The sequence below is a fragment of the Oncorhynchus kisutch genome, linkage group LG9, assembly GCF_002021735.2.
Source record: "Oncorhynchus kisutch isolate 150728-3 linkage group LG9, Okis_V2, whole genome shotgun sequence".
Taxonomy (NCBI): Eukaryota; Metazoa; Chordata; class Actinopteri; order Salmoniformes; family Salmonidae; genus Oncorhynchus; species Oncorhynchus kisutch.
Genome location: NC_034182.2, coordinates 30,946,563 through 30,959,758, shown reverse-complemented (window position 1 = coordinate 30,959,758; position 13,196 = coordinate 30,946,563). Strand labels below are relative to the sequence as shown.

Below are 13,196 nucleotides of genomic sequence, written 5' to 3'. Positions count from 1 at the left end.
TGTGTTCTGCAGCCAAACCAACCACCTTGCCACTTCCTTTGACCCCAGAGTCTCCAAAGTAAGTGCAAGAGTTTTTCAACATTCTACATAGAGCACACGAAACAAAACAAAATAACAAAGATTCACTACATGACCAAAAGTATGTGGATACCTGCATGTCGAACATCTCATTACAAAATCATGGGTATTAATATGGAGTTGGTTCTCCCTTTGCTGCTATAACAGCCTCCCCTCTTCTGGGAAGGCTTTTCACTAGATGTTGTAACATTAGTGAGGTCGGGCACTGATGTTGGGCGATTAGGCCTGGCGCGCAGTCGCCCATTTAATGAAGCTCCCGATGAACAGTTCTTGTGCTGACGTGAGCTTCCAGAGGCAGTTTGGAACTCTGTAGTGAGTGTTGCAACCGAGGACAGACAATTTTTATGCGTTACGCACTTTAGCACTCTGCAGTCTCGTTCTGTGAGCTTGTGTGGCCTACCACCTCGCGGCTGAGCTGTTGTTGCTCCTTGACGTTTCCACTTTACAATAACAGCACTTACAGTTGACCGGGGCAGCTCAAGCAGGGCAGAAATGTTACGATCTGAGGTGGCATCCTATGACGGTGCCTACGTTGAAAGTCACTGAGCTCTTCGGTAAGGCCATTCTACTGCCTATGTTATTTATGGAGATTGCATGGCTATGTGCTCGATTTTATACACCTGTCGGTAACAGGTGTGGCTGAAATAGCCGGATCCACTAATTTGAAGGGGTGTCCTCATACTTTTGTGTATTTAGTGTAAATCAAAAGGCAAAAAATGTGCACCAACATGAGGCATTTTGTTAACTCTCATTTCCGTTTCTAAGATCACAACGGCCTTTATTGATGTCACATTTTCCCGCGTGGAGTAAAACAGTGTGTTCAATCTCTTTTGTCTTTCAGTGACCACAAGGGATCCCCGTTTGAGAACAAAACCATTGAACGCACATTGAGTGTGGAGATCTCTGGAACCCCAGGTAATAATGTGTTTCCAGTGAATTTATGAGTAAGGGCTAGATGCAAATGTTCACACAAATCACAGAGTAGCTCACCTTGCTTTGTACTGGCATAATGGTAAACCCCAGCTCTCTCACTAAGCCAGTTAGGGGTTACATTCCAGTCACTACCCACGGGGCTTTTCACACCATCTTGATAGTTCCATAAAAGTTCAGAGTTCAAGGTGAAGGACTAGTACACAGGGTGACATGTTTTATATGCCTCACTGTTGATTAACAGATCCAATCTCCTTTGGGTTTATTAGACAGATCCCCCCTCTCTTCTCTGTGAAGAGTTAATATGCTGCCTCTCTCTCTCTCTCTCTCTCTCTTTCTCTCCCCCCCTCTTTCTCCTCTCTCTTCTCTCTCTCTCCTCACCCTCTCTCTCTCTCTCTCTCTCTCTCTCTCTCTCTCTCTCTCTAACTCTCTCTCTCTCTCTCTCCTCCCTCCCTCTCCCCCCCTCTCTCCTCTCTCTCTCTCTCTCTCTCTCTCTCCCTCTCTCTCTCTCTCCCTCTCTCTCTCTCTCTCTCTCTCTCTCTCTCTCTCTCTCTCTCTCCTCTCCTCCTCTCTCTCTCTCTCTCCTCTCCCTCTCTCTCACTCTCTCTCTCCTCTCTCTTCTCGCTCTCTCCCCACCCTCTCTCTCTCTCTCCCTCTCTCTCACGCTCTCTCTCTCCCTCTCTCTTTCTCTCTCTCTCATATGCCGGGATCATAATGCTCTTTGACTGCAATGCTCACTTAACCAACGCATCACCGACAAACTGATGTGGCATTATTATTGTTTTAATTGGTTCTGCCACATAATTCGGTGTGACCGATATTATCTGTGTCTCTTTTTCCCCTCAGACAGTCTGGTAATTTGATTCGAGACATGTAAGGTATTCTCCCATTTTAAGGGTCTGTATTTATGGGAAGGATGCAATTTTCCAAATGGGGTCAACGCAGGGGGATTTAAAAATTATTATTGTCATTATCCCTGTATATTATACACTTATTCATTAAGTACGTCGGTGAGAAGCTATAGGCAAAAGGTAATTAAAAGCCAAATTAAGTAAATGTCAGGCAAATCTAAAACACCAGGCTTCAGCAGTTCTCCTCTCTCCCTCTCTCCCTCTCTCTCTCTCTGTGAATTATGCAGGTAATTATTTCAGTGTCCCCCCTCCCTCCCAACCCCGCCCCCCCCCCACTCCTGCCCTGAGACGAATCATCCCAGGTCAATAAAAGCAAAATGGCGGCCCTTTTCTTCTCCCTCACAATGTGACGCATCAATGGGCCTTTTTGGTATCCGTTTGCTAGCGGATAAAAGAAATAGCCCTCGACGTAACACACCTGACTCGCCTCCTAGACTCCAGGTAGTGTTTTGTTTGGGAACGAGGCCCAATGGGAAGGAATTATCTGGAATCTCTTTAGAGTCGGGAGGGGGTAGATTTGTGGGACACCAAAGTCCCAAGGGGGCTCCTCCAGTTGACCATGCTCCGCTTGCCATTTAATCCTGTGTGTACATAAGCATCAGAGGTTAGAGGGGACACCCATAGGGAATGAAGTGCTTTGGAGCAATCAAACACGGTTAATATATATATATTTTTTTACTGCTTCTGACCTCAGGGTTAAATCCAGTCCCATTCTCCTCGTCTCCCTGTGTTCCTGCTTCAGCCATAGTTAATAAAGCCAAACTCTGACTTCACTGCCCTTTGGGATTTGGGATTAGATATTAGGGGAAAGCCATTAGAGGACAATGGTAACGGATCCGGAGCCCCTTTACGTTTTAGGATTAGTCTAGTCCCGTGTGGTAGGCGACTCAGGAACGCCAGATATGGAGAAACAGGGGGAATGAAATCTTTGTGATCCCTTGAGTTAATGTGTCCTCAGCAGACCCGTTCCAGTAGATCTGGAGATTAGGCTTCTTTAATTGATAACCAGGTGGAGGTAAGCCAAAGGAGGAAGTGCAACTCTCAGGCGGAAGTAGGTCAGTGCTTCAATCGGACATGGAATTTTCCGTGGCAAGTTTAAAGCTACAAAATGTAACTTTTGGGGCGGCCTGACCAAATCCACATAGAAATGTGAATTATAGGTCTTTCATTCCCTTTGAAACAAGTCTAAGAAGCGATAGATATTCTCTATGTGTGCTATTTTATGCTTCCCATTTTTAAGTTTCATTTTTGCCTCTTTTACTTTTGGTTTTGTGTACCAGCTTCAAACACAACATGTTTTATTTTGTAAAGCATATTTCACAGCGGTTTAGAATGGTACAATGATTCTCTACACTATGACCGCTTGGTGTGTCACATCAACTGTTATTAGGGGAACTATAAGAATACATTTTTTTTTCAACCACGGCGGAGCTATTTCTGCATAGTGCATCTTTAAGGAGAGACACTTGTATGTATTTATGTAGTACAGTAGTAGGTTAGCATTTCAGTTGTAAACTTTTCCATGACAATGGGGGTGGTTCTTGAACTGCAGTGGCATTTGCACTTTAAATGAGAAATAGTTAACACATCATACATGTTTTTGTTTATATTGAACTGTTTATCAATGATACAACATACTGTCCTTTATACTGCAGGTCTTTGTTTAGGTATTGTTTAATGTACTTAAGCAAATTGGCTTTGTCCCAGTAGTAATGTGTAGAGTTGTATTGACATGTTTTGGGGGATTTAGAGATATGTATCTATTATTTTGAATGCTAGAAAGTGAAGAAGAAAAAAAAGATTTAATATATTGTATAGACCAATTAAAATACCTTTTTTTTTGTACTAGGATAATGTCTGCCCCTCAGTTTTATGTCATTTGGTGTTACCACCTTGAACACCTCTCATTACAAAGATAGTGTTATGATGCAATTCATCTTACTGTTGTACATTGCAATGTGTCAATATTATTGCATCTGTCCCTACTCAAATAAATGAAATGAAATGACTACACATCAACTAACTGAAGCAAGCAGTAAAACTGAAGCAAGCTTATGGAGCAGCGGGGAACTGTGAAGCAACACAAACGTAGGCACAGACACATGCATACACACACATGATAACATACTGTTTATCGTACACGTGGATTTTGTTTTGTCGCTATGTGGTAGTGGAGTAGGGGCTTGAGGGCACACATTTAGTGTGTTGTGAAATCTGTTATGAATGTATTGTAATGTTATTTAAATTGTATAAGCTCCTTCATTTTGCTGGACCCCAGGATGAGTAGCTGCAGCCTCGGCAGGAACTAATGGGGATCTTTAATAAATACAAATATGGGGCCTCCATTTAAGAAAATCCACAATAACCAAAAATGTCTCATTGGTGTTACCATCGTTGGTGTTACTACTCTTCCTGGTGGTACAATGTTATCCTACGAAAAAGGGTTCCGAAAGGGTTCTTCGGTTGTCCTCATAGAAGACCCCGTTTTGGTTTCAGGTAGAACACTTTTGGGGTTCCATGTAGATCATTCTGTGGAAAAGGTTCTTCTGGAACCCAAAATGATTCTACCTGGAACCAAAAGGGTTCTTCTACCTGGAACCAAAAAGGGTTCTTCAAAGGGTTCTCCTATGAGGACAGCCGAAGAACCGTTTTAGTTTCTAGATCTTTCTAGTTTCTAGATCACCTTTTTTTTCTCAGAGTGTAACGGTGTTTAAAGTCATTAAGCTGTCATATTAGTGATTTAGAAGGGGAAGATGTACCCAAATACATTTAAATCAACATTTAAAAAACAAGAAGGTAAACATTTTCATAAATCCCCAAATGCCACCGCAATTCAAGAATGACACATAGGGTGTAGCGTTGTTTCTACATTATCAGTAGTAGTAGGAGTAGTAGTAGTAGTAACAGTAGTAGTAGTAGTAGTGGTAGTAGGAGTAGTAGTAGTAGGAAAAGTAATTGTAATTATCTTCTATTCAGAATTTGATACTGCTAACTGTATTTACACGAGGATCATTTTACTATGGCCCTGTCCCACCTCCCCCATAAGGTAAACCTGAGACAACCCCACTACTCAGAGAGAGCCCATGGATTTGACTGGAAGGACTAATCTCCTTTTGCTAATAGATTTACTGTGTTGTCTTTAATTACAGTATCTCATGACACCGGGGTTGGGTCTATGTGTTGCTATTTGCATGGCTTACCACCGGATCAACTCTTTAAGCCCTGAGTTGGCGTCGGAGTCGTTTGCTCTGAGGTCTCTTCGCAATTTACAGTCCGGAAAGAAACAGAGAGAAAAAAAAAACTCTATTCGCTGTATGATTGGTGTTTGTGTCTGCCGAGCATCAATCCCAAGCCGGTTTGACTGAGAGGCGCATATTTATCTAATTCTGATTTATTTCACCCCGGCACTAATGGCTCCTAGTTTATGACCCTAGTGCGCATTGTTTTGCACAGATGGCGTTTCATTGGCGAAACAGAAGTTCCTCAGGCACCACACCGGCCCTCCCTTTTCATAGCTCATTTCATTGGCGTAATGATAAATAGAGCCCTCTTTCTCATCTCTATCTCTCTGAAATACTGCATCAAGTCTCTGTGTTGCTATCGGTGTACCACGTCTGACTGTTAAAGAGGGATGGGGCTTTGCGATTCGGCTTTACCGTAAAATCCAGATAAGTCTAGATGATAAGATGGTTGGATTAGAGAGCCCAAACTCAGGAAATGGCCCCGCAACTGAATTTTTATGTCTCTCTCTCTCTCTCTCTCCCTCTCTTTTTTTCAGGCTCCAAGCCTCAGCAGTAAATACTCTTACACAGGATTTGATACTAATAGCTGTCATTTGGTGCAATTCACTGCAAGGGAGAGTGATGTGCATTCATAACAATGGCAAAGACAGGGAGCGTAGGTGTTCAAAGTGCCTGAGCTCCACTCCAGAGAAGGAGGCTGTATGTGACTATTGTGTGTGTGTCTGTCTGTCTGTGTGTGTGTGTGTGTGTGTGTGTGTGTGTGTGTGTGTGTGTGTGTGTGTCCGTGTGTGTCCGTGTGTGTCCGTGTGTGTGTGTCTGTCCGTGTGTGTCTATCCGTGTGTTCATGCCTGTGTATTTGTCTAGAGGAGAAAGACGGACAGTGTAAAAAAAATAGAGATGGTTAGAGACAGAGAACGAGAGATTGAACCAGAGAGACAGAGAACGAGAGATTGAACCAGAGAGACAGAGAACGAGAGATTGAACCAGAAAGACAGAGAATGAGAGATTGAACCAGAGAGACAGAGAACGAGAGATTGAACCAGAGAGACAGAGAACGAGAGATTTAACCAGAGAGACAGAGAACGAGAGATTGAACCAGAGAGACAGAGAACGACAGATTGAACCAGAAAGACAGAGAATGAGAGATTGAACCAGAGAGACAGAGAACGAGAGATCCAACTAAAGAGACAGAACGAGAGATCGAACCAGGGAGACGGAGAACGAGAGATCCAACCAGGGAGACAGAGAATGAGAGATTGAATCACAGAGACAGAGAACGAGAGATTGAACCAGAGAGACAGAGAACGAGAGATCGAACCAGAGAGACGGAGAACGAGAGATTGAACCAGAGAGACAGAGAACGACAGATCGAACCGGAGAGACGGAGAAGGAGAGATCGAACCAGAGAGACAGAGAATGAGAGATTGAACCGGAGAGACAGAGAAGGAGAGATTGAACCAGAGAGCCAGAGAATGAGAGATTGAACCGGAGAGACAGAGAATGAGAGATTGAACCGGAGAGACAGAGAAGGAGAGATTGAACCGGAGAGACAGAGAAGGAGAGATTGAACCAGAGAGACAGAGAATGAGGGATTGAACCGGAGAGACAGAGAATGAGAGATTGAACCGGAGAGACAGAGAAGGAGAGATTGAACCGGAGAGACAGAGAAGGAGAGATTGAACCAGAGAGACAGAGAAGGAGAGATTGAACCAGAGAGACAGAGAAGGAGAGATTGAACCAGAGAGACAGAGAAGGAGAGATTGAACCAGAGAGACAGAGAAGGAGAGATTGAACCGGAGAGACAGAGAAGGAGAGATTGAACCAGAGAGACAGAGAAGGAGAGATTGAACCAGAGAGACAGAGAAGGAGAGATTGAACCGGAGAGACAGAGAAGGGGAGATTGAACCAGAGAGACAGAGAAGGAGAGATTGAACCGGAGAGAGAGAAGGAGAGATTGAACCGGAGAGACAGAGAAGGAGAGATTGAACCAGAGAGACAGAGAAGGAGAGATTGAACCGGAGAGACAGAGAAGGAGAGATTGAACCAGAGAGACAGAGAAGGAGAGATTGAACCAGAGAGACAGAGAAGGAGAGATTGAACCAGAGAGACAGAGGGAGAGATTGAACCAGAGAGACAGAGAAGGAGAGATTGAACCGGAGAGACAGAGAAGGGGAGATTGAACCAGAGAGACAGAGAAGGAGAGATTGAACCGGAGAGAGAGAAGGAGAGATTGAACCAGAGAGACAGAGAAGGAGAGATTGAACCGGAGAGACAGAGAAGGAGAGATTGAACTGGAGTGGGAGACAGAACGGGAAAAAGGAGGGAAGAGACGAGAGGGAGACAGAAGGAAAGGGACTGCCTACCTAGCGCTGGTTGTTTGCGTGATAGTTAACAATGCTATAAAGCAGGCCCATCTCAGGACTTCCCATATAACTGCCATCTGTCGGCTCGTAAACTTGTCAGGAGGGGTCGGGTTCGGCACGAGCCACAGAGAGGCAAGCAGGATCTGAGAAAAATGACAACCCATTCCCCCGGCAGACACTGAGCCTCCATTACCAGTCAGACATCTCCCCCGCACCAAGCCGCCACTATCATATGACAGCACAGTGGCACGCTATAGCAACATGCAGTGCCGAAAACTGACACATCTCGCTGCCTGACACATCTCACCACCTTGACTTGCAGTAGAGAGCAGAAGCCCAAAACATAGGACACTTGTGATAGATTTTCAAAATTGAGCCAAAAGGCCTTTGCTTTTATTGAAATTGTTTGGCCATCGTCCAACGCGTCGGCTAGATTCGACGGTTACATGTTCGAAGGACGCTCCACTTCGAGGAGGATGTTTGTCTGCTGCCAATGTTTTTCTTTTCTTCCTGAATGAGGGATGGTCCAAGGTCAGGGAGGGATGGCGGTGGTAGCCGAGCCGTGTAGCGGCTCCACCATATTAAATTACACAGAGCATTGCATTAATCTGTCAAGATTGCAATAAAATACGGATCAGGATTAGGACCAGGGATGAAAGTGAATATTTTAATCAACCCCTGTCACTGTCTTTAAACAGGTTGTAGGGAGTGCGAGGAGAGGGTGGAAGGTGGGGAGGAAGAATGCATTATATTTCCATTCTCTTTTATCGACCCTCTCTCTTTCTCTCTCTCTCTCTCTCTCTCTCTCTCTCTCTCTCTCTCTCTCTCTCTCTCTCTCTCTCCCCCTCTCTCCCTACCTCCCTCTCTCCAGGTTTGACACCACCTACCACGCCCCCCCACAAAGTCAGTCAAGAGAACCCTTTCAAAGCATCGATCAAAACCAAGTTGTCTTCATGCTCCCCATCTGCCCTGGCGTGCAAGAGGGCTCGGCTGAGCGAGGCAAAACCCTGCAGGCCCCTAGCCCCAACCTCGGCCCCAGGCAGGAAGGGCCCAGAGCAGACTGAGCTGTACGCCCAGCTAAGCAAAGCGTCCACTGCCCTCCCCACCTCTGTGGTTGCTGCGACGACAGGGGGCTGCAAGGAGGAGCGGTGCTGCGGCAACAACAAGCGGAGTGTCCAGCCTCGCTGCTACGGTGACCACGACTATTGTCAGTCCACGGCGACCAGCACAAAACAGGACCCTGCCGCCGGCGCTAACACTGCGGCTAACGCTACCGTTACCATGACGACTACTATGACAACCCCTCTGAAGCCCAATCCGGGTGTGGCGGAGGACAGGCATGTGGAATGTAAGGACTCAGCCATGCCACCCTCCTCCTCCTCTTCATCCTCTACATCTCCTCCTCCATCTTCATCCTCTTTGGCCAAGCAGCAGCAGCAGAGCTCTTCCCCTGTGGGTAAGGAGGCTCGGGGGCAGGACCGGACCCCCATCACCCAGGACAAACCACACCCACCACAGACCCCAGAAGGGGACCAGCACTCTGCCAGCAGGAAGCAGCCCCTGCGAGACCAGGATATCCGGGCGGAGCTCAACAAGCACTTTGGCCGCCCCCAGCAAGCCATCTATAGCCAGGGTGAGAAGGGGGAGGAGGTGGTGGTGGAGGAGGGGAGACGGGGAGGAGGGGAGATGGCCGGAGCCCTGCAGACCACCAAAGAGAGCCCTGCTGGGTACGAGAACTACCCCAAGCTCCCTAGTTCTGGGTCTGGTTCTACTGGGTACGTGCACCCGGGCCTCTCTCCCTTCCACGAGGAGCTGGAGGGTCAAGGCGTCGAGGGGCACTTCCTCTACCCCTGGGAGGGCATCCCTTTGGACCTGCTTTTCGAGTCCTGCTCGCCGTCCTGCTCGCTGTCCAGCTGCTCCCCCTCACGGGGCTCCGTCTCGCCCCCCTCCTCCCTCCTCCTCTCCCCCAGACACTTCCACTGGCCCCACTCGGGCTCCCCCTCCTCCCGCTCTCACTCCCGGTCCCGGTCCCGCAGTTCCTCCTCCCACCACCGGAGGCGCTCCCTCTCCAGCTCACCTGACGGACGCCCCTCCTCCAGGTGAGTAAACCCTCTACTCACTGTGGCTAGGTTCCCATGTCCGTACTACCACACCACTTAGACATCATGCCCAAAATATCTACTGCTTAGCTTCATTCTAAGTAGCCTGCCAGTGTGGATATAGGAATACAGCCAACTAGCACGTTCCCTCCTGGTGGGAGACGTTTCCCTTCTGTTGTTTGAACGTTGCCTAAGCGTTATGGGCGGCTCTGACGGTGCTCCCGGCAGGAGGTGGACAGCTCAGTTGTGTAAACAGGTCTCCTCAGCCGTCAGAGACGGTGTCAGGAGAGGATAGGCCCTGCGGTATGAGGCTCTCCAGTCTCCCTGGAATGGGGCCTCTAGCTGCTTCTGCTTCTGCATCCCCAACCACAGAGAAGACTTGTTATGTTCCTGTTGAAAGAGGCTTTAACAACAGGAGAGAGGGTGACGGGGCCAGGGAGAATCCTCCCCAGCTGGACTACTAGACGGTGGATTGTGTTAGGCTGTTGTAGTGAGGCTAGCCAAGCTCAACCGTCTCAGTGCTTAACTACAGAGCAGAGGCCATATGTCTCACACTTCTCAGGGTCGGAGTGCTGATCTAGGATCAGGCCCCTCCTGTACATGTAATCTTATTCATCATGATCTAACTGAGGAAACTGATCCTAGATCAGTACTGATCCTAGATCAGCTTGTACATGCAAACCCAGGGTTCCACTAGCAGATACCAGACGAGGAGGTTTGGTGTGTTAGTCAAACTGTGAGATCAAAACTGTGTATCAGAGAAGGCGGCAACTAGGAAAATGAGCGGCGCCTGAGGTGTTGTGCTTTGGTTGCTTCAACGTTGTCAAAGCCTCCTTTCCCCTGGCAATGACTGTTATCGGAGCGTTTTGTCACTCTCATTCCCACCTCCGTTTTCCCGGGATCTACTATTTGATGCGGCGCGTGTTGTTTTAGGCAGCAGCTGTTGTTTCATTGAGCGCCAGGCGAGACCCCTTCTTTGTCCCCAGAGATGAAAGCCAAATCTGGGGAGTTTAGTTCTTTATCCCCTCCTCTGAAAACAATGTGCATCATCACAGCAGCCCAGGAAAAACTACATTTCCCATGGTTCCCTTTGATCAGAGCAAAGGGAACGGATATACAGTGGGTATACTTTCAGCAGTCTTGCATTGAGTGCCTTGCAAACTGGATAGACTATTCATTCACTTCCCTCACGCTCATAAGTGAATTGGTTTGCTGGGTTACTGAAAGGTCAGTCTCAATGGAGGTGAACTTTGCCTTCTGTTTTGCAGTATATCCTTGATAAATCATTCAGGCTGAGGACTATCGCCAACGTTATGATACAGTACACAGAGACGGTCACTAGGTTGCTAAATATGTCCAGGTTAGAGGTTGAAAGAAGAAAAGCGGGGGGAAAAGTAACCTCGTAAAAGGTCAGGGATACCTGAGTATCTCAAGAACTCTGTGAAAAATGTTCAACAAAATGTCCTCAAGTCTCTCTACTCCACCTCTCTCTTTTCAAACTCTCCACTTCCTTAACTCTGTGGACGTTGGACCGTAGCCTAACGTCTCTCCTTCTATTATTCAAGTCTCCCTTCTTCAGCATCAGTTCAGTAATAAAACAATGGGAGCTAAAAGAGCCTGTACTCTGTCGGGATACTAACTTTAGCGTTTGGCCGCGGGGCCTAAGGAACTTCCCCTCATTTAACATAGATACTTGGTGCTTGTACAGTACATACTGGCCCTGGTGGGAGGAAAGGTGAGAACATTTAAACCCAGCTCCACTGTGGAGGGGAAGAGTGAAGGAAGTCAAATTCGGTCAAACTTGGGAAAAGCGTTCTGAAAATAATGCTGAATATATTCGGACTTTGTGTTTTTTTTTTTTAAACGGTCAGATTTGACAGTGTGGCTCTGTCATCTTGTAAGGAAAGGATATGAATGAGGAATGCCTAAGTATGTCTAGACAATTTTATCGGATTCACAGATACCCATCTCAGATATGATTTAATTTATTGAAATAATGCTCGCAGTCGATAAGACTGAATTACGCAGAATGCACAGTTACACTTAGACAATATTTTATTATTAGACTCCAGATGATTGACATCTTGATGATTAATATGTATTCTGTTTTTGCAGGTCTCGCCACAACATGGACTCCAGCACTTTGCGGTCCAGGACCCACAAAAGCCCTCACTCACAGTCCAGATCCCCCCTCAGTCGCAGGCCACGGTAAGGGTTCAACACATCCCTTACACTAAACCAGGGGTAAACAGCTCGGGTCCCTCATGATCCAGTTCCTTCAATTGAAGTTAGTTTTCATCCTTGCCTTGTCACCAAAAATATGTATTGACTGAAAACCAGCAGGATTGTGGAACACGGTGTTGAATATGGGCACTCCTTCCTTAGCCATTGATTAGCCCGGTGACACCAGACAAGCCCAAAGTCCTATTTTCCCATCTCTCCAATGCATGGCCACATCTGACGAAAGTTGCACTTTTTCTCCCCGGATGAAGCTCTAACTAAGCTGAAAGTAATGATGTGAAGTAGTGCTGACAGTGGCAGCTGTCCAGCTCTCTACTGTGCATCTCACCCGCTCTCTCCCGTGGGCCTCTCCTGCAGGATCCATGACCTTTACGACCAGGGGGAGGCATCTTCTTATTAATGCCTTTGTTTGTTTCCCCACCCCTCCGGGAGGGGGGAAATTTAGCCCAACTCCTTGGTGGGGTTTCGGCCAATACGCTTTATAAGTGCGGACGTGAAACTGAAGGGCAGATGTTGGAAAGACAGCGGGAGGACAGTGAAAGTGATGGGTTTGGTTTGGTCCCTCCGCAGGTACGACAGCTACGAGGAATACCAGCACGAGTGTCTGAAGCGGGAGGAGTATCGCCAGGACTACCAGAAGAGGGAGTTTGAGAGGGCTGAGCAGAGGGAGAGACAAAGGGAAAAAGCAATAGTGAGTTCCCCTGTCATTTTGTCTTATATTCTGAGTATATCAAACATTAGGAACACCTCCCTAATATTGAGTTGCACCTCAGAACAGCCTCAACTCGTCGGGGCGTGGACTCTACAAGGTGTCAAAAGCGTTCCACCATGATGGTGGCGCATGTTGACTGCAATGCTTCCCAACATTGTGGCAAGTTGGCTGGATGTCCTTTGGGTGGTGGACAATTCTTGATACAAACGGGAAACTGTTGAGTGAGACAAACCCAGCAGCCTGGCACCTACTACCATACCCCATTCAAACGCACTTACATGCACAATCCATGTCTCAATTGTCTCAAGGGTTAAAAATACTTCTTAATCCCGTCTCCTCCCCTTCATCTACACTGATTTTGAAGTGGATTTAACAAGTGACATCAATAAGGAATCATAGCTTTCACCTGGTCAGTCTTTGTCACAGAAAGAGCAGGTATCCTTCGTGTTTTGTATACTCAGTGAATCTCTCTCTCTCTCTGCCCATCTCTCAACCCCCCCTTCTCTCTCTCTCTCTCTCTCTCTCTCTCTCTCTCTCTCTGTCTTTCTCTCGTCCTTCTAATGGCAGCCTGGTATTAATATAGCCCGGCTGTGCCCATCGCTGTCTCACACACCCTCTGC

The 13,196-nt window shown here is 47.0% G+C and overlaps 1 protein-coding gene across 4 annotated transcripts in view; it reads left to right on the top strand.

Annotated features, from left to right (window-relative positions):
• LOC109897042 (peroxisome proliferator-activated receptor gamma coactivator 1-alpha) overlaps nt 1-13,196 on the top strand; it is a 67,146-nt gene that overhangs the window by 44,048 nt on the left and 9,902 nt on the right. For all 4 annotated transcript variants that reach the window (XM_031832401.1, XM_020491556.2, XM_031832403.1 and 1 more), the window contains exons 6-10: nt 13-58; nt 920-993; nt 8,396-9,623; nt 11,739-11,831; nt 12,435-12,555. In XM_031832401.1, coding sequence (XP_031688261.1) covers nt 13-58; nt 920-993; nt 8,396-9,623; nt 11,739-11,831; nt 12,435-12,555 — 1,562 coding nt within the window. The remainder of the gene's footprint in view (nt 1-12; nt 59-919; nt 994-8,395; nt 9,624-11,738; nt 11,832-12,434; nt 12,556-13,196) is intronic.